The 27,112-nt window shown below is 38.0% G+C and overlaps 1 protein-coding gene across 1 annotated transcript in view; it reads right to left on the bottom strand.

The window, feature by feature from the left end:
• The window catches only part of LOC128306932 (dopamine receptor 2), a 35,631-nt gene extending 8,737 nt beyond the window's left edge, over positions 1-26,894 (bottom strand). The window contains exons 1-2 of the mRNA XM_053044605.1: positions 25,573-26,894; positions 23,089-23,173 (exon numbers count right to left, since the gene is read on the bottom strand). Of these exons, the coding sequence (XP_052900565.1) occupies positions 23,089-23,173; positions 25,573-26,894 (1,407 nt within the window). The remainder of the gene's footprint in view (positions 1-23,088; positions 23,174-25,572) is intronic.
• Positions 26,895-27,112: the final 218 nt, after the last annotated feature.

The following is a 27,112-nucleotide window of genomic DNA, read 5'->3' as shown; positions in this document are numbered from 1 at the left end:
ATATGACGACGGTTGCAGAGTTATGCGAAAATTTTACCAAGATCGGTTTAGTGCGCGAATGCGAAAAGCTTGGTTTGCCAACATCAGGCGGAAAGACGGATTTGGCCGAAAAAATCATCAACCATCGGAGTAAGGCGAGCTCCAATGATGGAATTAGTGATGTGCTTCGAGGCAAAGACGATGATGATCGTTGCTCAAAAGACGACGATGTTAGTGAGAAAGACGACTCGCAACATAACAACGAGCAACGTGGTGACGCTATTGGCCCAAGCGACGACGACGATGATGATGACGACGACGACGGCATTGATGACGATGATGAAGATGATGATTCGGATGTGATGTACCATACGGCGATTAAAGCTACATCTACACCCAAATCGTCACAACGACGGCTAAAAGTGTACTCCTTCAGAGACATGGAGGAAAGCATTGAATCCTTCGGTGCCGAGGAAGGAGAAGACGTGCGAATGTGGCTAATGCAGCTGAAGAGCATTTGCGAAGCAGCACGATGGGACGACGAACAAAAGCTGATCATGTGCCGTAAAAAACTGACCGGCACCGCTAGACGCTTCGTATTTTCACTTCGGAGCAATTTTAGCAGTTTCGGGAAGTTAGAAAAGGCACTGATAAAGGAATTCGCCCCACGCATATGCGCAAGCGATGTGCATCGTGCGTTAACAACACGGAAGAAGAAGACGACCGAATCAATTCGGGATTACATATACGAAATGCAACGGCTGGCGCTTCCGATCGCGTTGGATGAGCCAAGTCTGTGTGTGTATATTGTGAGTGGAGTTACAGACGACGAGTATCATCAGTCTATACTGCTAGAGGCGCAAACCATCGAGCGGCTCAAAAAGAAGTTGTTGAACTTTGAAAAAGTTACGAAGACCGAAAAAAGCAAGACGAAACGTGTAGAAGTTGGTAACAAGCAGGATAAATCACGCTTAGCCGAAAAGTGGAACAACGTGAACAGTAAGCAGAATTGTTTCAACTGTGGTAATAGGTCACACATTTCATCGGAATGCCCACAAAAGAACGAAGGACCGAAATGTTTCTCATGCAATATGTTCGGTCACCGGGCACGCGAGTGTAACAAAGGCGTTAACAAAAGTGAAAAACGAAATGTGTTGATGTGTGGACAAAACAATCGAGGGCATTGTATGCGCTCCCCTCAAAATTCCTTCAGACGAGAAGACGAAATTATGACGAAACCAACGGGCTCGAAGAAAACAATGATCACTGCGCAAATAGGATCGATCGACATAGAAACTCTATTCGATACCGGTAGTTCCTTGAATCTAATGGCATTTAACACGTACGACAAAATCGGGCGACCACGCTTAGACACCACGACAGTGACGTTCAGAGGATTTGGTGGAAAAGAAATTGCGGCGCAAGGAGTGTGTAAAGTGGATATGTGCATCGATCACGAACTATACCGGGAAGTGGATTTCTACGTGGTGACAAACGATAGCATGCCTTTTGAAGCTGTGCTAGGAACGGCGTCTTTAGAACATTTTGATGCTAAAGTGACCAGGAACGGTGTTCGAGTATTAAAGCGGGCAGAGAATATTGTCCCAGGCTTGGAAATGACGTCGGAGAATTTTATCTTCAATATTGATATTGAAAAGGAAGAAATTGAATCTCCCCCAAAGTACAAAAACGTTATCGCAGGGTGGATACAGAATTACGATCCGAAAGAGTGTGCGCGTAGTGAAAACGAGTTACACATTCAAGTGAGTGATGATATTCCGGTGCGTACGCATCCAAGACGGCTTGCCCCACTGGAAAGAAAAGCAGTACAGACGCAAGTAGAAGAGTGGCTTCGAGATGGTGTGATTCGTCCATCGAATAGTCCGTACGCTAGTGCGATTGTGGTTGTACCGAAGAAAGACGGATCGCGTAGAGTATGTGTAGATTATCGGGAAATCAATCGGAAGATCATACGTGATTCGTACCCGATGCCAATCGTGGAGGATCAAATCGATCAGTTAGAAAGTGCACGAGTTTATTCGACGTTAGACCTTAAAAATTCATACTTCCATGTGCCTATAGCTGAAGATAGTCGCAAGTACACGTCGTTTGTTACGCAAGAAGGACAGTATGAGTTCTGCAAAGCTCCATTTGGATTGTGTCTTAGTGGTAGTGCGTTTGGCAGATTCATAAATTCAGTATTGCGTGAACTAATTAACGATGGAACTGTGTTAGCATTCGTCGATGATATAATAGTGCCAGCGAAGGATGAAGAAGCAGGTCTGAGATCATTAAAACGTTTGTTGAATGTTGCGGAGAAAGTAGGACTGCGTTTTAATTGGAAGAAGTGTACATTCCTACAAAGGCGGATTGAGTATCTCGGATACACAATTTATGAAGGACGCATAGAACCATCGCAGTTAAAAGTAGAGAAGGTGAAAAGATTTCCGATGCCATCTACGACGAAACAAATGCAACGCTTTTACGGATTGGCCAGTTACTTTCGGAAATTTGTGGTGAATTTTGCGGGAGTGATGCGTCCATTATCAGTGTTGCTAAAGAAAGAAGAAAAGTTTGAAGTAACCGATGATGTGAAGAAGGCGTTCGATCATATAAAGACGGTTTTGAGTCAGTATCCAGTGCTTCGGATTTTCAAATCAGGACTTGAGACGGAAATTCATACTGACGCAAGCAAGGAAGCGTTGGCTGGCATTTTGATGCAGCGAGCGGAGGACGACGGAAAGTTTCACCCTTGCTATTATTACAGCCGGTTAACGAACCAGGCAGAGAAGAATTATCATTCTTTCGACCTAGAATCTTTGGCGGTCGTAGAATCTGTAAAGAAGTTCCGGTGTTATCTGCTTGGAGAACGATTTAAGATTGTGACTGACTGCATCGCGTTTAAACAGTCCTTGGCAAAGAAGAACCCGAACGCGAGGACCAGCAGATGGCTGGATGTGCTAGCTGAATTCGAGTATGTGGTGGAACATCGTTCAGCAGACAGGATGAAGCATGTGGATGCCTTGTCTCGGGCGAACGTGATGGTGGTAACATCAGCGGTGTGTGCGCGGATAACAGCAGCGCAGCATGATGATTCTGCGATAGCAGAGATTATGCGCAGAATCGAGCATCAGGGAGACTTTGATGGATTTACGATTGTTGATGGTATTCTCCACAAAGGCAGCGCGGGAGCAGAAAAGTTGTATGTACCGAGCAAAATGGTAAGTGAAGTAGTAAGACGCGCACACGAGCAGGGACATTTCGGCGTAAGAAAAACGAAAGAAAGAATTGTAACTGATTATTTCATTCCTCATATTGACGAAAGGATAGAAGAATGTATCGCCTCTTGCGTTAAATGCATTGTAGGAGAAAGGAAGCGAGGTAAGGCAGAAGGGGAACTTCATCCCATCCCAAAAGGAAGCGTACCTTTGGATACGTTTCATGTCGATCATTTGGGACCTATGCCCTCAACTCGGAAATCGTATAATTACATTTTCACAGTAGTAGATGCGTTCACCAAATTTGTTTGGTTATTTCCTGTGAAATCTACGACGACAGAAGAAGTAGTTAAAAAATTAAAGATAATTGCGAATACGTTTGGACATCCTCGAAGAATTGTGTCCGATAGAGGTACTGCGTTCACCTCTAAAATGTTTGAGAATTATTGTGCGGAAAATAATGTAGAATCTCATAAAATTGTAACGGGTGTACCAAGAGGAAACGGACAAGTCGAACGAATTCATGGCGTAATAATTCCGATATTGACAAAATTATCAATAGAAAAACCAGACGAGTGGTTTAAGCACGTCGATAGGGTGCAAACGGTCATCAACAACAGTTGGCAAAGAGCGATTGGAATGACTCCATTCGAGTTGTTCGTTGGAGTAAAGATGAGAACGAAGGATGATCTCAGGTTGGCACAAATCTTGAAGGAAGAGATACAGAATATGTTTAATGATGGTCGAGACGAATTACGAAAACATGCACGTGAAAATATCGGTAGGATTCAAGAGGAAAACAGAAAATATTATGATCTTCGCCGGAAGAAAACACAACAGTATAAGGTTGGTAATTTAGTGGCTCTACCGTTTACTCAGTTTAGGACAGGAGCAAAGGTGAAGAAACGGTTTTTGGGTCCATATGAAATTCGAAAAGTACTGCCGAATGATAGGTATGAAGTTCGTAAAATCGACGAAGAAGAGGAAGGGCCCGTCCAGACTACCACGGCAGGAGATATGTTAAAAAGTTGGTCACATTCGAATTGAATGTTATCAGGAAAGGCCGTGTGGGAATGAACAAGGAAGCACCCATGGAAGAGTGGAAGAGTAATGGAAGGAGAGAAACAGAAATAGATAGAGAGAGTAAGAGATAAGGAGAAAGGTTAATAAGTGACGCGCGGTGTCACGAAGGGAGGATTCGCGAACTGACGATCAAAGTGGAAAGAACTCTGTATACGAATTATCATTTTTGCAATCATTCTTAATAAATCAATTTCTCACACATTATTCCCTACATACATAGATTAAACATTTTTAATTTATGTTATAGTAAGTTTTTTGCTGCTCTTTATGCTCATGAACCTTTTTGTATTTTTTTGTAATTTTTGTATAGACACTATTTAAAACTTGTTTCCATGTAATCTGCTATTTAACCAGCTATTGTAAAAATAGACTTAACATTGTTATTAATGGTGAAGTAATCGGAATTAATATACTCCTCCTTACCGGTACAAAAACCTCAAGAGGTCTAGGCCTGCCATTTCTGGCTTTCTTTGACTCAATTTACCCGTATCTAGATAGTCGGTTCTGCGGAGATGTTCATCTGTTCACCGGGCTGCCCCATGTAACTTGAAGGTATGTTGCATACAATTTTAACCTCTTGTTATCAGCTTTATCGAAAAATTCAAGAATTTTAAACAATGAAAGTTTAAGGTAAAGTTGCAAGGAGTGTAGGTGTATTTCTGGTGTATTGTAAATTTATAATTTAACACATGAAACTTGTGAGATTGACTTGCTCATTTTGAACATGCATTTAACGGCGTATGGTAGCAGAACTTCAGAAACAGATCAAAATGAATCGACCGAATATGCTCGATTGGAAATGAATCATAAATCGGTTGATTTGACAATTGACAATTAAATTACGTTTTGGCTTTGCGTAACCAAAAAAAAAAACAGTGACACTACATCGAATTCTTCCATTGGAAAACCGAGGCTCCAACACGGAGCCGGTTTTACGATCGATTTTCTTTGAAAGTTTCCTTTTTTATGTTTGTTTCTGTATAGTGCGGGTGAAAAAATATGTATTTTGAGAGGGGACAGTGTTTAACCGATCGAAAACGCATTTTCCATCACAACGAACAGCTATACTTCTTGAACGAGAAGTTTTCGAGGTCTCTGTAGCGGTGGCTGCAGCTGGCAATGATATGAATTAGCATAATATTAAATTCCAACTGAGCATGGCTGGTCGACCATACGCATCTGCAGGGCTATAAGTACATAGACTAAAAAAAACGTTTGTGACATTGAGCATGTGGTGTCGCCATGATTTTTATTGTTTAGTTTCTAGTTCCGAAATGTGAACGTGCAGTGAATATTGAATAAAATATTCGGCACTAAGCCTTTCTTTTGTCATCACATTTGTTACACAAACTCTTTATGTTATAGACATATTCTGTACTCTAGATGGTATGTACGTAAGCTAAATGCATTTGTTCATAGACTGTAGTTTTTTTTTCGATAACTATCCCTTTGGGTGCATCGATTGCACAACTTATGTCTGCTTTTGCTTGGAAAATGTCTTGAATAATACATTGATAATTCATGATTCAGTGATGTTCATTTGAGTAAATTCCAAATTTTCCGACTAGAATGTTTTGGGAATGTTTTGGATCCATAAAAACGTGTGTTTTCATCTGAAAAGCATTTCTTTAGAAGAAACGGTCAGGCCATATTGTTATTTGAAAAGCATTAAGACATTAAAAAAACAATCATGATCATGAATTCAGGAAAAACTTGTCCGTAATAATCGAAATGATACGGTATTAATATATCCGACCTGCCCTTTCTTCATTAGTTTTCACTAGTTTTGAATTATGTATTGATGTACTTATACTTAATACTCAATACTTAAAAATACTTTATTTTTTAAATTAAATTAGAACAAACTCATATGATTGGTCGCCTCCGTTCCATCCTTCATTTACTATTCTTTTAGCTGAAACCCGTTTGTTTTGTTTTCATTTTGGCATTACCGGTGTACAGCTTTTTTTGTTAGGGGGATGGGAGAAGGGCGAGTGAGGGATAGGGAGGGAAGGGAGGGGAGGGGGGTGTTAAGGGTTTAACAAACGGTACTTATCTTAGAGTTTAAACCTAAACCTAAGAACCACACTTAGCAAGGATGGAAGTGAAGTAGATTGCGTAGAATGTAATACGAGGGAACGTACAGTCGCGGTTTTAATGGAAAGCTTACTAAGTGGTACCGGAAACGGGCCCCGAGCTGATAAGAAATACAGAACTCATTATGTTATGTTTTTTCATAACAATATTTAATAGAATACTTCTTATTAGTAAGGCATTTTTTTGTTTCGTTAGAACGGCCTGGCCGTATCGACTTGGGCATTATTAGAGAATAACTGCGATTAAGGAACAACTTGATTGCTAATTACAAAAAGTTAGCGAGTTTCGCGCTAGTTGCACTGTTTTTTTTTTGTTTCGTTAGAATGGCCTGGCCGTATCGCCATTTGCATTGTTTAATAATCAACCATTTTGTAGCGGATTCGTCTCCGTTGTCATCTGTCAGAATGTAGAGTGGCCGCTTTGGTGTTGTATTGCAAGTAACTAAAACTTTTATTTTCACCTCACAACTTGTACCCTTTTAGTCTTTGTACTTTGTTGCCGTATACAAACTTTTGCTGATTATAATGAGGAACAAGGTATGTTGGACTGCGACTAAATTATGTTGGACTGAGCCTCATTTTTAGCTCTACGCTAGCCTCGCTTTTATCGTCCAGATGGGCGTATTTCCTCTCCTGTTCTGTTATGCAAAAATATAATTAACTGTAACTTTCTAATGGGTACGAGATTTTTCACGGGTGCGTTTTTACATATTTCTATGATGGTAACAATTCCTATTCTTTTCCTGCGCAATTGGATGAACTCTCTCCAAATTTCATTATTCACATGATTAATTCCGCTATAAAAATATTACCTTATTTCCAGTTAGCCTTAATAAGCGAATTATTTTTACCACGTAATCGCCGCAAGTCAGTCCTTGCTACAAGAGATTGGCCCGGATGGGATTTTGGACCAGTCCTGTCATGTGAAGATCGATGCCACTACCAATAGATCACCTCCGCCCCTATCTACGGGTAAATAAAATTAAAAAGGCTGATATGACAGACCCCACGCTCTTCGTATGCAGGAGACACCAAAGAAAAAGGAGAAGATTGTTCCAAGATTTTAAAAGAGTATTGTGATTCGCGTTAAATTTATTTATATGTTTTGAAATTAGTATATTATTTGACCGCTTTATTCCTATAGATAGTAACAAAGTGCGCAAAGTAAGTAGGTGGGCTTATCCCTAACGATTTACCATTTGCTCTTTAGGAAAACGACAAAATGTTGCGAAATGTTGCTAAACAATACAACATCAGCAAAGCACCCGTGGGAAAAATCGTACAGAAGCAAAATAAAGTTTGGATGAGTGCCGGATCGGCCAGGCAGGGGCAGGTACGCAAGAGGGCCTCGAAATCGGACAGAATGATCGTTGGAGAGGTGAAAAAGAATCCGAAGCTAACAGTACGCCAGATCCAGGAAACCCTTCGGCTTTCTGACAGTACTATTCGTCGCCGGATCAAAGCGCAAGGTTTCGACAATAAGGCTAATAAAGAGAAAACGCTACCATTTTTGCAAAAGACCATGCGGAAAAGCTAATAGAATTTTGGAAAACAGTTTTGTGGACTGAGGAATCCAAATTTGAACACAGCGGGACCGTGTTCGGTGCAGACCGATTGATTAATTGCAAGACCGCCACATACAAGGAACAGTAAAGCATGGTGGTGGCAGCGTGATAGTCTGGGGGTGTTTTTCGTGGGATATATAGTCATAATCGATGGAATTATGATTTTTATATGAACATTCTACAGGAAATCCTGAAAGTGTCCCTCATCAAGACGGACATTGATGCGAAATTAATCTTCCAGCTGGATATATCCCAAACACCGCGAAAAGGCTTTCGTCCGTTTATGAAAGATTTAACCGATGGAATGGCCTCCGCAAAGTGCAGACCTCAGCTTTATCGAGAATTTGTGGACGATTCTCAAAGCAAGGTTTGATAATACAGGTGTGAATAATAAAAAAAAACATATATTAAAGCCCTCAAACACGCCTGGGAGAATTTCGACAAAAAACATCTAAAAAAACAGTTGAAAGCATGCCGAACAGCCTAGGGCAGGTTCTGCAATCCAAAGGGGGCCATATAAAATATTAATAATTTTTTATTGATAAAATATATATATTTTATAACCTTACATCAAGTGAGCCTGAGGTTAGTCATAAAGTGACTAAGATAAACAAACACCACATTGAAATAAGTTTAAAGAGACAAAGGCATTAGTCAACAATGTTTTAATAATTATTTTTATTTATGTTTTGTATCAAAGGTTTTCATACCCCTAAAGTAGTCTCTTAAATTGCGACCTGTAAGCTAGACCACGCATTTCTACATATACAAAAAAGCTAGCATTCTGACGACTTCTCTGTTCTCTTCTTTCCAACAAGCTAATCCGCTTCATTATTCGTCGGGTGATGAATGCAAACTTTAACTGGATTTGAACGATGGAAACGGATACATGCAGGTCAAGTATAAGTGCATTCGCATTCGTGAATATTCGAAATGAGGTGACAGCATGAAGTGGTGCGATAGTGGTCGCGGAAAAATAATCTCACCCATTAAATCTTTCAAAACCCCGCTCATCAGGCGAAAGAAGCTTAGTAATGTGGTACCTAACCGACGGAAGCATCATGAGATCGTGAAACTGCTTCCTTTGCCACTCTGAAGCTTCATTCACATCCTGTCACGGCAATGCTAATGCTCTTGAGCTTAAGGTAATGTACATAGGGGAATATTAATTCCACAACAAACTGAAACCTTTCAGCATTTGCGTCAATGACGCTCGTTCCCAGTTTTATGCTTCTCTCATCTTCTCTTGGTTCGTTTACTTCCGCTATGATGCAGTCAGATACTTCATGCCTTTGAGGCACAAACGGAATCCAGCGAAAAAAGAGAAGATGAACTAAGGCGAAGGAGGGTGAAAATTTAGAGACGGAACGAGTGCGGTCTGCAGAAGGATGTATATTTTTAGATAAGAAGAATATACACTAAGGATCTGTGAGGATGCATCGATGCACCGGTGCGCCGATGCGATTGCTTCTAACCATTTCTGCTTTTACTTGCCTCTGTTCATAACAGGGAGTAGTTAGTCCTAGTATGTACCTACTATATGAAAATAGAAAACGCTGTGATGGTCTGAGCAATGTCTCGTTTTTTTATTGAAGAGCAGCACCTATGGTTTTGCTGTGCGTATAGACCAAGAGCCGGAAAATTGTATAACCTTTTTTTGCACGAATACATGAAACAATGATTGTTTCGCCTTTTAACGTTTGTTAATTACTGCACTTAAAGTTTGACGAACTGTATAAATACAGTTTCAACTATAACGTCTTTGTTAATTTTAATAATAATAAGTTTGTATCAACATTGCTTACACTATTATTATTCTTGTATTTATGTTAATTATATATTATATTTGAAATATAATTACGGAAAGTGTTGCAGCAGGGTAATGTGCAAAGTACGTCAAAATGGTTACATAATATTTAGCAACGAACTAACGAGCAACGCTATAACATGAAGTTGTTTCGTGGGACATTTTTTATTTTATTCTGAGTAATATGATGATGATAAAGCGCGAAACAAAGAATTGGTCTAGATTGCAAGAATAACGAATTGCGATTTGTTCAGTACATCAGACATTTGTAGCGTTTACTGCATGCATTACATGTAACGATATTTTGTTTCTCTTTTCCGTGTTTGTTTTCCTACAGCCATCAACTGCCGTCGGTCGAGACGTCCACATTGTATCTGCTAGAGAAACAAAACCCCACACCGGCTGCTAATGCATAGCGTAGATTGATTGCCCTCGGGCTCCTCAATATGTTCACAGCTAGAGATCCTGGACCATATATTTGTGAAATACTCTAGAGTAGGGTTCAGCTATGAGTAGCCATCAGGTCAATTTCGAACCGCCAGTTAATTTAATCTGGCCCAAGCGTAAATTTTCAATGCCTCACAAAGAAAGAGTTCGTGACCGCGATACTTGATAAGACTTCGTTTTTGTCGATACCAAAGGTGTTATATCGGTATATATTTTTTCCATTTCGTTCAATCGTATTTACTAACAACCAATCGAGTTTTATTCCAAGCTTGGTCGAAATTCATGCTTCTTAGCATACCAACGAGTTTCATATTTTAAGTTCCTAAAGATTTTCAGTGACACGATGTTGGAGCCAACAATTTTTTTCTAACAGCCTTGCTATGAAGTTAATAGTCTTAGTTAACGAAAATAATATATGGACCAATATGAACTGACCATTCAGCATTGATAAATTAAAACTTTTTTTAAATGATTTTACTATAATTGATAAATAATGTGTCGCCTTTTGATTTTTTTACCAACTATGACTCCATGGGAGCGTTCCATCTCCAGCTTAAATGTATCATTCCTGAAGTAATAACAGGTAATAGTAGTTATCATTAATAATCATGCATGTATCCTTCTTTATGGATCGTTATCGATAACAACATTGCTTAATTGCTTTTTGTATAATCGGTATGTTATCCTTTGATGTATGTCATATTGTATTTATTAGAAAACTGGTTGAAGAGTTAGCTTTAAAAAAAATTACCCTTGAAATGTCTTATTATGATCTATCTTTTCAGAATAAATATGTCCAAAATCCATTGGGTTAAGTTTGTTTAAACGCACAGCCAATTTTGCATAATAACGTTAAAAGTTGTAATGTATTATGAAATACACGCACGAATAATGTACATGAATCGATGATCTCAATTAAGACATTAAACCAACATGTTCGATAATTAAAAAATTAAAAAAAAAAAATACCCAACCGTGACAGGAACCGAATTTTGTATTTGGTTAGGGCTGATCAATATTCCGCTGCAAAAACAAAATCTATCGAACGTAAATAAATGAGCTGCACAAACATTACATGGTCTCTTGAGATACAGTAACAAGGTAAAACGGCCCTACTTTGTCCAGGTCATACCCACGTTAGATTGACAATTTCCAGAAGGTACATAGCATTGACGATGGAATGAGATAACGTAAAATTTTCTGATGAGATAAAGTTTGATTTTAGAGATTCTTGAATAATTGTATATGTGGCTGGCACGATTGTGAATTTACTAATGTCAATGCGTTTAAACGAATATTCCTCAATTTTTTAATAGACATAGCAATAATAATTATCTATGGACGCGCCTAGCATTTGGTTGAAATAAGCGTTGATCTAAAAAAAATTGCATTGCATGTTTTTAGATTTTCTCATTTTTTAAATAAAATGATAGTATACATGTAGAGGAAAAAGTGTATTGCAAAAAATAAGAATTTTATTTGAATTCCACAGTGCACAACCGTACAACCGGCTACATCTAATCCGCAACTGTCCTTCACCATTCCCGAAACGTATGTATGATCACGCAATACAGGGTGGTTCAATTCAATACCCATCCTACACGGCCTTTCCTGAAGTTACATCTGAACTGGATGCACCCATGTTGTGATGGCGTGGTTGTCCGAGAAGGTCCCTCACCGTCATCGTCAAATTTCCACAAACACAAGCGATCATGTTCCTTAATCTCTTCTACAGCATATGGACCATAGAACCGCTGCCAAAATTTTCTATCCTGGTCCAAACTGCTTCATTGGGAGCGCCACTAAGTTGTCAACTCTGTATTTCCGTAGGTTGTATCCTCGTCGATTTTCGTCTTCGGTCATCTTGAAACGACTGACGTAATTCTGTTTCAAGCATGGAGCGGACTGTGTTTCCATCTGCGTCCTTCATCTTAACTCCGACAAGCAATTCAAACGGACTGGTCCGTATTGCTCTCTGCCAATTGCTGTTGATCGGCTTCTACACTTCATTTACATGCTTATACCACTCTTCCGGTTTATCATTAGATAGCTTGGTCAAAACCGGAAAAATGGTGCGATGGACTCGTTCTATTTGCCTCTTGGAATACTCGTCACAATTTTATGAAGCTCTATGTCACGCTCTTCACAATAATTCGCAAACATTGATGATGTTAATGCTGCTCCTTTATCGTTAATAATTCGTCGCGGATTATCAAACACATCGGAAAGTATTAGCAGCTTCTTCATTACTTCGTCGCTCGCCGTTGACTTGATGAGAAAAAACCACGTAAATTTGCTGAATGCGTTGGCCTGCGTAAGTATGTAATTGTAGGATTTCTTCGTGGATGGTATAGGCCCAAGATGATCGATATGAAGTGTATCGAGAGGAACCTTGCCCTTCGAAATAGATTGTACAAATCCTTCCACCGTTCCTTTCTTCCTTTCACAGAGTATACACTTCACACAAGAGGAAATACAACTTTTGATTTTCGCATCAACTCCTTGAATATATTAATCACTCACTAAACGTTCTTTGGTTTTCTTGATGCCAAAGTGTCCTTGGTCGTGTGCGTTCTGTATAATTTCTGCTTCCATCGTGATTGGCACACACAAATTAGATGAAACCTTTACAAAACACACCATTTTTTTACGAAGTACATCAACATCAACATTATCCCCACTGCACAGCTTTTCAACAATTTTCGCCAACTTCGGATCACAATGCGGCTCCTTCCGTACACGCTGACATATTCCAGTTGTTTTTGACATCACACCAGCTCGAGACAAAGCGTCTACGTGCTGATCTTTTCTACACCTCGATGCTCCACTTCGAAATCAAACTCGCAAACGGGAAACTCTGCTAGAATCACCATCCAACGACTAATCCGCGCATTTGGTATTTTCTTAGCCATGGATTGCTTGAATGCGAATCAATCGGTCACTACTTTTAACTTTTGCCCCAACGAATAGCAACGAAACTTCTTTAACGACTCTACCACTGCCATGTCTATAGTACCAAGGAATGATATTTCTCTTCCGCTTGGTTCGTCAATCTCCTGTAGCATTAACAGGGTTGATACATCCCACCATCAGTAGAGCGTTGCTTCAACACTCCTGTCAGTGCATCTGTATTTGCAATTATTTGCAACACCGGATAGTTCTACAATAACTTGTTAGTCCTAAAAATCGCTGTAACTGTTTTACCGGCAAGTTGTCGTCCGAACAGCTTGCTTCCTTCGTTGGGTAAGCTTTTGGAGAGGATAATTCTTGAGGGCTGTGCGTCAGAGCTTAATATCATACGTTTGGAACAATTTGGTGTCCGTGCGGGACACTCTGCTGTCCATCAGCTCAGCTTAAGGCTTAGACATTGTGTGGGAAATAACAAAGCCAATTTAAAGTCCACTGCCATCGCTCTATTGGATGTCGAACAGGGTTTCGACAGCGTATGGCGCTGAGATCTGGCACACAAGTTGGTTGAATTTGGTCTTCCTATCTACATTGTGAAGATCATTTGTAGCTATCTTAAACAGAGGACGTTCAGGGTGGCCTTGCACTCTGTCCTAGCCAACAATACCACTGCTCCAGCGGGTGTCCCTCAATGAAGCTTTCTTTCTTAGTTGTACGTTCTGTACACGACGAACTTGCCAACTCTTCCAAGTGATGGTCAGTTGTTTCTGTTCGTAGATGACACAGCCATCGCAGTGAGGAGAAGGATTGTGATAGCGTTGAGCAGTCTGCAATGTTGCTTAGATGCTCTTCTCAGATATGCAACAGACTGGAAAATATAGCCAGAAGGTGGTGGAGAAGATCTCTCATACCACCTTGAAATGTTGTCGTTAACGTCAATCGTTGACGACTGTCTCATGGTCGTCCTCGGTAACTCCTAGGGTTAACAATAGTTTTCAAACTGATTTTCAGAAAACATGTGAAAACCATTTTAAAGCGAAGGCATCGTCTTTTGAAATGTCTCTTTTTACTAACCAGCTGAAGGTTCCGATTATCCCTAGGGAATCCCTAGGGAGTACCAGCGTTACGGTTTGTTACATAGGGGGGAGGGGGGTTTACTTTTTGTTAAGTAACATATAATAAGATGATAATTAGATTCTTACTTCATAGTCTATGTTATGTAAGGGATTTTTATAAAAATTCCATGTTATCTATCTACTTGTCGATTGTTCAAAGGTCAAGTTTCTTGATTTCTTCTGATACTCACTGATTGATAACTTCTGATGTCCACTCAGATGGTGATTTTGGATTCCGGTGTGTGGTAATGGTTCCAATTTGCATTTATTGTCACATAACAAGCACTCATAAAACTTACAATTAGATTGAAGAGCTCTATTAGCTCTAATACACAGTCTCAGATAGATGCATCCAAGTTATCCACTATCTTAACAAACTTCATACAATCATACATCAATCATTAATCATTAATTAATGTAAGAACAAATATTAACTTCCTTGTGGTTCTGTGTACAGCGATCGACACGCAGTATTGATGGGCATGGTTTTCCTAAACACAGTGAACTTTTTTATTTCAAATAATATTGAAGAGGTTTCTGTGAAAAATGACGATGTCCCGTCGACGAATAACGGATTCACCGCATTGATTGTGCCGTGGAAGGAGCGTTGGACGTTCCAGGTAAATTTGAGAAAGAGGTATTGTCCATAGTAGGTGATTATGAGAGCGCAAAGCAAGATGATACAAGGTTTTTGAGATGATAGAACAACGGTGATTATTTGAAATGAAAATAGCGAAAAGTGGCAATTGCCAGACATACAACTGTCCAGAAACTGGTCGAGACATAATCTTCCACTGTACAAAGTACAAATCTCAACGTGACGTTAATACATGCATATCCTGGGATAAACTATATCTCTCACAATGTGAACTGACCTGATAAACTCTGTATCTTTGTGGTCAACCGGGGCATGTAGCTACTGATTGTACAGAGAAGACAAACGGTGTAAAAATGAGTGAGAAAAGAAATGATCAGCCTTCACGTGTACAAATTTGCTGACGAACAGCAACGAAGCAACGGTAATTATAGGATTTGGCGATTGTGTTCTGCATGCTTTGTTCAACAGTGGCAGCGCATATAATATCATTTCCAATACAGCATTCCAGCGAATCGGTACTTCACGACTAGAAAACACGGCTATGACGTTCAATGGATTTGGTGGCACAAATACACACACAAAAGCGATGGTCCGTTTTCCTGTATGAACGCAGCCGAGTGTAGCTTTTTTCGTAGTACAGGACGTAACCATGGCTTATGACGCTTTGCAGGAAGAAAAACGCTGCAGTTTTTTCTCGTCGAAGTAACGAATGGTGTGAATACGATTCCACGGATAACTGAAACGGACTTTGTGCCGGAAAGCAACATGTTTTTAGCAGAAGTGTTTCTAAGTGCTACCGATCTGGGAATGATAGTGTCGAGAGAGTTTGAAGATCAGGGAAAAAGGACGATCGAGAGGCGCAGGGCATCGGAGTAGAAGAAACAACAAAGCCTATTGCAATGAAGATTACCTCTAATGAGGGAGCGTTTCCTTTTCGTCAATTTGTAAGATGTTTACATTCACGATATTGTTATTCATGGTGTGAGTCCGAAAGAGTGTTTAGAAAGAATGGCAAAAGTTTTCATCGAACTTCGGTATACAGTTTACAAGTTATGTCTAAACTACAAAGTTGGTCTGATATTGGCCGAAAACATACACTAAGTCAGTTTTATATGCATTTTGACGTTTCCAGGCTTAAGTGCTGCTCCCCATACAAATGACCAGCCAAGTTAAGCCTAGGAAAACAGGATTAGATTGGTTTCCTAATGAAATGTTTGGTCAGCTGCTCAGCAAATGTGAAAACAAAGCATTATGCTTGCTGGTCTGAAAGAGGATAGGCCATGTTTCCCGTATGTCAAAAATGTAAGCAAGCATGTTTTTTTTGAAAACTCCAGAAAAAGAATTATTGAACCTGATTTTTTTACCATAATCATACTTTTAATTTGTTTTAAATTAACTGAATTTAAAGTTTACTTCCTAAACCTTAATCAATTTTACTCTTGTTTGGTTCCGAATGATCCCTTTTTCTGGATGTGAAAATGCTATGTCCTTTGCGAATCTGTTCAGAATGAAACAGACCGGTGCCTGGATCATTTGACAGATTCAGGTTGAAAACTTTCGCACTCACGGTTTGATCTACCCTATTGTCGGATATCGTATGATATTTCATGGTACAATTCTGACAAGCCGCGGTTTTCATTACACTTGTTCAAAATTTTTGCTGCTTAATGCTGAAGTCCGATAAAAAAGAAGTGGCTCTTCGGTGATCGATCGTGATTGATCACGATCGCTATCGCCCTCTGTCGGAACTAACCGCTTCTTCCCTGATGATCAGGGGTGTCATACTGCATTGATATTCTCAAGCCCAGCGCAGGAAACGCGTTTGTGATTTGTTTATTCAATGGTAATTTCCCGCGTGCTTTTGGGGCATAACATTGACATATAAAAACATATAGGACATATACATATCAACCTTTGAGACAAACTCTGTTTATACGACCAACTTGATTGTGTCGTCTTGATTGATTGATTGACTTGATTGTGTATCCCGAGGTTATTCAGAAAGTTTTTTTCTAGAATAAACGTAGGCTAAAAATTAAGGATTTTCTGCTCCATTGTTAAACCACGAACACTTTTCTGTTAGCGTTCGTCGAATTTTTAGCAGACGCCTATTTGAGCAGATTGATTTTATTGGTTTAATTGTAGTGTAGTTAACGAGCCAACAGTTCGTGAGTTGGTATGCGTTAAATGAATTGTGTCCTTCCGCTCGTTACTCGCTATTCTTTACAGGCGATATCGATTCCAATTTTTCTAATATCACTTCCGTCCTGTATAATAAAATCGGTTGCATCTGATATGTTTTGTGGGGTTATCAGGAGGCATTTATGTCTTTAAATCAATTACTCTTTCATATCTTAAAATTAAGACACGCCGAGAAGTAGCTGGTGGTCAACTTGAAACACTCGATAAATTCATGGAAATCAAGGTATACTTGTCACATTCGATTTAACTAATCACCCGGCCGAATTGTGGATTATTTGATTTCATTAGTTCGTTTGGTTCATTTATTGATTTAGGGTAACTTTGAGTAACAAAATCTATCTCATGTGTTAGATCTGACATTGGAGAATTAGTTTTTCAGAGCATAAGCTAATCATATTTAACAACTCATTGTCAAAATACAAGATTTGTATAAATTTTAGATCCATCATCAGATTTACAGCTCAGGATTTAGACAATGGTTAGACGTACAATCAACACTAAATACCCCTTGTCTATATTTTTCCACCGTATTCTAATCGAGTCAAAGCCAACCTAGTTACTTCACGAGAAGTTTAGCTTCACCGTGTCATTCATCATTGCCATTTACCATGGCTGATCGTGGTTACGCTGCTATTCGAAATGAGGGAATCATACAACCCACATAAGGTTTCGTAAAACCACAGAGTCGTCAGTCACTTTTGTTTTGGCATTAACCAAGGTGTGGGGTAGGATGAAAACTTTTTCCATTTCGAAAACTTCAATCACACACCGAAATGTTTCGTCGTAGATTTTTCCCTGCTACCTTTTCGTTCAAAATATTACTCACTCTTTTACGCACCCATTCATCATCGCATCACAAACATACACGAAAGTTGATTGTGTAAAAGATGAGTTTCGCGTAAAAACAAACATAGTGGGTTCATTAGTTTTGGTAGTAGTTGTTCGAAAACGATTCGTCATGGGGGTTTAAAAATATATAATCAAGTTATGAGAAATTGATAGCATGCCTTAAACAGGTTGGCATTGTTCGAAAGAATTAAAAGAAAATGGTAGAACAAGATGATTCCTTAAATGTTTTTCGATATGTTTTTTTTTTATTTCTTCAAGAACGGCCTAGTATTCCTCTCTCGATATATACTTTTTCTACATTTTTTCAATTCGTAACTCGACAGTATAGCTATGTTGTGGCTCGGTATGTAAGAAATACATATATTTTATAAAGTGGCACAGTTTATGAAAATTATAGTTAGCACCATCTGCAAAGCGGTATCGAAGTTTATAGTAACGGTGATGGAAAAGTGTTTGTGATTAATTTTTAGTTTGCAACTGTCAATGAAGTGAAATTAAATCTGGCAACATGGTAAGCATGCTAGCGACCGAAGCATGGTAAACCACGATTTGGTAGACGTACAGCTGCGCACCGTCCTTACTATAGCACTGCTCCATGACCTAGCGGTTTTTGCAGAGAATGTTATTGTTGATGTGGTTGGTTAAGGGTTTTGCTATACGGAGGGGTTACACATTTTTCAAAACTAATTAGAAATAGCGCTGAAGAACACCGGTGATTCACTGCAAAATTTAATTGTTTTATCTGAGCTTGGTTTATCTATGGTAATAAAACAAATACTACATCACGGAAATTTATTGGAATTATTGCTGTATCGTCTATTCAAAAATAAATAGACGATTCATGCGGTTTAATAATAGTGCTGGGTTTGTATTATAGTTCTTATTTAGCTCGATGATTTCAATTTTGTAATAAATTGTTTATTCCAATGACTTCTGCATGTCTATTGAATTATGACTAGCCTAATAGCCCGTTATGTGTACGGGATTCACGATCTGTTGGAGGTGGTACAAAATGTCATGTGTTTTTGTATTAATAAATATACTAACGTATGCATTTGAAAAATGGACAAAATTCACCGAATTTTCGTGCGAGTTCCTTGCTACCTAGAGCCTAGCCTTGTCACCTAGCGACAGTCAAAACTTGACAACGTTATTATTTATCTTATAACGGCCAATACCAAAACAGTAAAGCAATTACTATTAAGGATATTTTAAAATTGCATGCGTCGCACTGAACCGAAGAATCTTTAGAAAGAAATATCTCTTCTCATTCGCCCAATATGGTTGCTCTAGAATCTTGTATGTCTTATTCTAGCTTAAGAAAGATCAGAGTAGCAAAGAGTAGCCTTCTAATGATCGCAACAGTACAGAACATTGCGATAGCAAACATCACTGTACAGTTCAGCAGATCCCGAAGATTAAGATCGAAGGCAAAGTGATCTCTGCATTCTCCCTGGAAGTTGTTGCAACCATTTTAACAGTGAAGATATTCCTGAACAAAATGGACTTTGTCAAACATTGCAACAAATAAACTATGAACAAACCCAATAAAAATTTATACACGCGAAAAGTTTCAATTTCAGATTGGATAACATGAAACACCATGGAATGTTATAAAGTCGAGTACACAAAAACATACATAAAAATATTAAATATATTTAAAAAATGCTGATATCTTCTCAAATTAAATGAAAACTAATGCCTGCTTTTGTGTTCCCCAGTTTTGTTTAGTTATCTTCCCCATACAAAATTTATGGGGGGTATGCGGGTATGCCGAGCATAGAGATAATGGGTATAAACAGAAAATCGCGAAACAATCATATTTCTTCCAGTTTCCGTTAGTATTTTCTGAAAGAGAATTTAATTTCTTAAAGATACATAAAAAATAGTATAGTTGCCATATTTCAGCTATTATCATCATTAAGTTACCTAAGATTGAAAATGAAAATCATTCCCGATTATCGGTTGTTATTGGCTAACAAATGCTATCATTTTGGCATGATCGCCCTATAAGTCTTCACAGCATTAAAATTTCAATTATCAATTATCTTGAAGAGTTTTCATTTTGTAGTCGTTCAAAATTTTCTATCTTTTTAATGTATTGGAAACGGTACTATTTGATCCTTTTGCAATAAAATTTGTATTTCCTTACCAATTGAATAAAATATATCGCCACTATAACCACAATGGCTTTGTCATTATGTATGAATGGCTGATGTCTGAAATCAAAATAGGCACATTAATGTCATGTTAAGCTACGTCCAAACTTTTCTGTAACTTTCTCTTTTGGACATGTTCATTAGACAGAACCTAGTTGTATCATAAATGTTTTCGTAAAAAGAGTTCATTTTAAAATCTCGATCATACATGTGGGAATGGGATTTGACAGGCCTGGTTAAAAAGGTTAAAAGGCGCAAAGGCGCTATCCAAACGGCGAACGGAGAAGACTCTAATGAAAAAATCGAATTCTTATTACACCTAAAGCCTCTTATTCTTCTCTACATAAATTCCCATAAAAGATCCCATAGAAACGCGAAATGAACAAGAAGCACTTAAAACATATGACAAATTTCCCTTTATCAACACGGGTTGTTAATTAGTTCACATGTATGAAATTTAACTTAATTTAAATGTATGAAATAAAACACATTGAAGTTGGCGAAAGATTTAATATTACCATCATAATATTTAATGTTTATTTTCCGCGCTTGTTGTACTGTAAAACTGTACATATTTTTTATTATAATGTCAAAGTAGTTAAGCAATACGTCCAAGAAATATTTATTGTAAAAAGCAAAGTAATTAAGTTCATTAACCATTAACTGACCGAAAAGAAAGCACAGCTAGATTCATTTCCGGATCGTTTTTTCGCATCATAAGCTCAGACGTATTCCGTTAATGGCTAATGGAAGCGGATGCCTTTAAATTGCTTTTCATTTATTTATTCATTTTTCAGCGGAGTTTAAAAATCTATTCCATTCAATCGCTTCCAGCAACAGGCAATTGACAAAACAGGCGTTATATTAATGCGAAATTAATTACACTTCGATTGCTTCGCGAACGAATCTCCAAAACATCAGGGGCCAAACGAACAGGGGTAACTTTTTGAAATATTTCAGCAACAAACACCTTTGGGTCCAGTGAGAGATATTTCAATTACTGTTTTCTATCATCCAGTACTCGGACGTAAAACATTGCGAATGTGCTGTTTGTATTTGTAGCTCTGTCTATGCAAAACTATCCTAAAAACAACAATTTGAAATATAAAAGCAATAGCTTCCACAACAATCGTTAGTTAATATCGATTATTATTGCATAACACTTCGATTATTTCGTTGTTTTTCTCCTTTTTGTTTTACTTTGCCCTTAAAATCAAAATACGAATTACGGACAAAATAAAATGCTGCCCGTAATTCGATTCAGAACGTATATAACGAATTTTATGATTTTATGAGTTTTATAAAAGCCCCATTTTTATCAGCAATAATCGTAAGACACACGTTTTTCGTAGCTTTCGATAATGTTGTGAATGTTATAACAGACCTCAGGATCTTCACAATAGACGTTGTCTGAACAAAATAGAATACCAACTGCTAACCATCCATCATTGGGTTCAATATGATATTTGACAAGGCGCTCCATTCTGTTTTTAAGACATTTTTAAGATATTTTTTTAATTTTACTAGTAGTAGTAATAATTGATAATACGGCGGAAGCCGTCATAATAGAATTATAAATATAATAGTTGTATTATATACAGGGTCCTTCGTGATAATTAAAATTACCGACAAATATGTGGGTTTTTATATTAAGGAGCTAACGGAAACTGGTGGAACTGGTCATACCGTCGGACGCCACTAAGTCGATCATCATCACTGCCAAACTATTTTTATGAAATTTAATTTCACTTTCTCGGCAACATCCTCATGATTTTTTTTTTTGTAAAACGGAATAATACAGTGATACTGAATTACTCTAACGACTGAAACGAATAACTAACGAATAAAACAGTTGTTTTATTTTACACCAAGTTATTTATCCTGCGTCTAGAAGGTGAATGAAAGATTTCTTTTATGATTTCAATATTTTTTTTTAATTAAGGCTTTTTGACAAGTTTTCTGGTTTTTCATGTCAACCTACTAATAGGCTGAAAACATCCCTTATTATCTTTTCAGTGTTAATAAAGGTGACCAAACTGAATCTTACTCGCTCGGAAATCCCCTGTAGAGAATTCTGGTCGTGCGACAAACTTAGAACGACACCTTTGAAATATGTTTTAACCAATGTTATAACAAAAAAGGAAATCTCAATTTAAACTAAAAACATATGCATGAATGAACCACTTGTCAATCAACGTATGTCAATATTGACATATAACATATAACATATGTCAATAGAAGTTGAGCTAACATAAAAGTGAAAGTGCAGTGAAAATATTCGCAGATAAATTTAAAGTAAGAATATGCGCTTTAGTATTTTTCTTTTTTTAGAACGTGGAGCCGTTGAAAAGTAATAACGTTGTTTAGTTTATAAATGTTTAGCTATAATGTCAAATAAATTGAAAAAAGGAAAAAATACTATTTGCTTGCTATATTGTCACCCAATTTTTACTATTGTTTGTTGTGGTATGCTGAAACAATGTTCAATTGATTTGTAATGTAGAATGACTTGAAAAGTTTCGTACTTGATCTACTACAATATATGACGAAGTTGTGGCGTTAGCATCTACTAGGTAATTATATGAAAAGAAAGTTATTCGAAACATCTTAGGCCATGTAAAACAAAAAAAAAATAGAGCAAACATTTTCTGTGCTGAGAATTAATTTAACTGTTAACTTAAATTGGCGTTTACACGGCGACAATGTGGAAAATATATAAATAATCAATTATGGGAATAAATAAGTATTCAACACTACTGGTACAATAGAATTTTCCGAAGTGATTAGTGTTATTCGACAATCCATGAAAATATACATACACACGCATATACATCATGTTCGGGATCGTACGAGGTATAGTGAAACGAAAGGAAGCTGTGTAAGATGATTGAATGATTGAAAAGAGAAATTGTTAAAAAAAGGTCGATAGAACACATTCAAATTGACAAAAAACTTTCTAAGCAATATATGTATACGAATCGATATGTGGACGTTAACATACACACAAGAAAATGCTCTATGTACGATATGTTTGGGCGGTGAAAAATGTTCGTTATTATTTACCTGTGATGCTTTAGAGCGCATCGTAGGCTGGTACTTGCGTCTTATCTTCCTTGGGCAGCACACGCATAGGATCCGCACGAAAGCTCTGAAAAGAAAAGCCAGATGGAAAAAATACTTCATATATTATCTATCGTAGCTCACAGTTGTTGTTACATTGCAGCAGCAACTGTGGACGGTGAAAGTTAGAATCGAAGTAGGCGAGATTCGATTCATTCGTCCAATGTTCTTTGTGCTGTGTACCGGGTGCAAAGTGTTAGCTATTGGCTGATATTGTTGCATTCGCATCTGTGTTAAATTTTGTATACTGTTTTCATAACGTTTGAATTCAGCAAGGATTGTTTCTCTAAAGTAGATTCTGTAGGATATATTTTTGAAAGGACAACAGGATATACAAACATATTTAATTGGTTTAGTATTTTTCTAAACTAAACATTGCATTGTTGTAGTTCTATCAACCTATCCAATACTTCATTAGGTTTCATGCAATGATTGTTATTGTAAACACCTATAAGATGAACAGTTTAAAATAAAAAATAAACAACATACAACCTTTTTCGAACGGGTAAGTATATGATTTTTAAGAATGATCACAATAATTTATAATACGGCGTTTTTTAAACAATGTTTATTACTCTACTTAGAACCGCATCATATGATACGATTTCTATTCGATTGTTCTGTACTCCTGGAATCGTAATGCTCAAAACCACTGAAACTGCAAACGAATAGATGTAAATTATGATAATTTACAACTGTCGAATTTTATTACTATCTTTTATATCTATTTGGTGGTTTGGATTGCCGGCGCCTGTAAGCTTTCAGTCTCTATTTATAGAATCTCATTTGTTTCGGTACCGAGTGTTGTAAGGTTGGTTTATACTTTTCACTCCTGACCAGACAGAGACCCGGAAGTTTTTAAGCCATCGTTGGATGACTGATGCTATCCCGAATAAAATGCATTGCTCCAGGCAGTGGGCATCCAAGACATAAATCAGCGCTAAGTCATTCATGCGTGTAATGCGTGTTCCATGCTTCATAGGAAATTGTCATAAACTGATGCAATATATTTTTTTATTTTGCTGCTACAGCTTAAAGGACCATTTTCAAACGCCGGAGCGTAAATGTGTCTGGTCCGATACGTACGTACTGCGAAACGAAATTTCGAACATAAATCCAATTTGAATAAGCAGTGATGATAACGAGTTTTAATTTTGGCTTGCAATGGATCATGGCAATGGCGGTACTATGATTAAATTGAAGAACTCTAACTAGTTTAAATAAAATGCGATTCCTAACTTAATAAAAAATGAGTGGAAGTGGTCGATTGTACAGGAAAGGAATGAGACTTGAAGATGTGTACGAGTTTACAGCTATCTGCACATCGGTATTCAATAAGGTATTTGATATGCTGCTAATTTTTGGAATGATTTTCTCTTTTTCTTTTTTTTGTTTGTTTTCAATCCAAGTGCTAGATTTTGATTTTGATATAAATGTTGGCTTTTGGCAGGAACATGTCCTTTTAATTATTGCTTTGACGATAGTGTTAAATTTCTACTATTAACTTGGGCTGTAACCATTCTTATTTCTTCCTTATGTTCACGCAAATGATTTGGCATAGCGCTCCGAGTTTTCTATAATTGATTTACAGTTCCTGTGGCGGTGTCCAATCTCCAGTTATTTTATTTTGATTTTTTTCCTGCATGCAGCTTCACATCTCATTAGCATAAATTCTATTTATATTCTACAGTGATCGTAGATTGAATCTTTTTTCTATTATCATTCTTCTTTACTTGCTTATTTTTGCTAATATTGTACAGAGGTAGTTGCTAACAAATCGAAATAACGGTTTAACAGCAACAAAGATTAACAGCGGATTAATTGTTACAATGTGTAATCAAAGTGAAATATTATTAAAATGTTTGATTATTCATGTACAAATCCGAATGATCGAACTGAAGTGTAGATCTTGGTATCAACAATCTTTAGATAATATACTAAAAATGTCACTTGCAATATATTTCACATCCCATTATTTATGATTATACGATACAAATCTTCAACTGCAAATCTTACCCATACCATCACATACTACTGTAGGATTAAAATCAGATTCGCTTATGTTTCTTGTTCAAACGATAGAAATCTTTTATGATAATGTTTACCTTTTTCTGGCTACTGAGATTGGGCATCGTACCTTCAGTACAACTGAATTACAAAGCGGTTGTCAAAAGATTGCAAACGAAAGAGTTTTGTTGTCCACCAAAGTGGGCCAATCTTTTCTGCTTAAAAAAGATTTGCCATCTCCGTTCGAATACACCAACACATGCAAAGAATGATTTGCAGAGAGTGAAAAATCGAGCAGCCTATTGAATAGTGCTAGTGTTAATTTCGGTTTTCGTTTTCGTGAATTTTAATGGTTTTGGGTTAAACGGTACAAGAACCAGCGTAGAAAATAATTATATATATAATTGCAATGGTACTAACCTTCGGAAATCCCGACTCCAACAAGCGTAAATGACTGGATTCATGCTGGAATTTATCCACCCTAACCAGGTCACCACAGCTGACACGATTTCTTCGTGCGCAATACAATGCATACAGAAGCCGGATAGCAAATTGACGACGAAAAATGGCAACCAGCAGACAATAAACACCCCCATAACGATGCCTAGTGTTTTAGCTGCCTTTTTTTCTTTCGCAAACTTGGCCAGTTTGCGTGACAGGGAGAAGTTTTTTCCCATATGCGTTCGATGCCGTCCTCCCAATCCGTTGTTCTGTAATGCTGATAATGGTTCATCGTCTGGATCTTCTGGTGTAGAGTTAGCGGTATGTTGCTGATGCTGGCTGTTGACGGGAGATTGTGGCTGAGTAGATAAAGGTTGGTGTGCAGGGGGTTGTAATTGATCCTGCTGCTGTTGTTGCTGTTGCTGTAGTTGATCGGAGGCAGCCAGTCGGGGATGATTAAGGCGTTCACGCGTGGTGCCACCACGATGTATTCGTAAGGTAAGCTGCAGCTCCCCCGATGCCATCAACACCTGTTTAGTGCCGAGCTTGAGTGAGCGCGTTTGAATAGCGGCCGCTCGGTATATTCGACAATAAGTAAATACCATCACCAGCAATGGCAGGTAAAATGAGATGGTCGATGAAAATACAAGGTATCCGAGGTGTTCTGTGAACGTGCACTTGAACGGTGGCATATCCGCTTCACGAACTGCCCTCCACCATAGTATAGCCGGGAAGCTAATGGCACTTGAGCAGATCCAAACTGCTGCTATCAGGGCTACTGCTTTTCGACGCGTCATTTTCATAGGGTAGGAAAATGGATCTGTTATTGCCCAGTATCGGTCGAGCGAAATGACGCACAAATTTAGAATGGAAGCAGTGCTGAACAAAACATCAAGCGACCGCCAAATATCACACCAATCTGTTCCAAAGAACCAAGTATTTTCTAATACCTCGTACAGCGCAGAAAAAGGCATCACTACTAACCCGACCAAACAGTCGGCTACGGCAAGACTGGTTACAAAATAGTTGGTTGCTGTATGGAGATACCGTTCGCGAATTACGGCTAGTATCACAAGTGAGTTGCCAAATACGGTAGCAAACGAGAACAGAAACAAGAATGCCAGCAGACCAGCTTTGTCATTCGGTAGTGACTCTAGGTAGTTTGTGAAATCTGGAGCAATTGTGCAACAGTTTACATCGAACGTCACCAAACCAGCTCCATCAGATTCATTGTAGTAGGTTTGATTCGTAAGTGATATCAATTGCGAAAACTCCCAGAGCACCTCGCTTGCATTATTCATTATTCAAAACTGCTCTATCCAGTCTGGTAGGTGATACTGATCTGTCGTGATCTTTTATCGCAATGAAGAAAAGAAGATGATGAGAGCGAAAAAAAACATGAAAGTAGAAAAAGGAGGTTGAAATGAAATTTAAACCGCTGTAAAACATGTTTATTATTCACTAACCAAAAGAACGATCTCTTCCCCTATCTCTTTTTACTGCGCTTTAAACATTTGAA

This window comes from Anopheles moucheti, chromosome X (assembly GCF_943734755.1).
Source record: "Anopheles moucheti chromosome X, idAnoMoucSN_F20_07, whole genome shotgun sequence".
In the NCBI taxonomy this organism is placed as follows: Eukaryota; Metazoa; Arthropoda; class Insecta; order Diptera; family Culicidae; genus Anopheles; species Anopheles moucheti.
The sequence above is the reverse complement of the archived record's forward strand: the minus strand, read 5'-3'. Positions and strand labels throughout refer to the sequence as shown.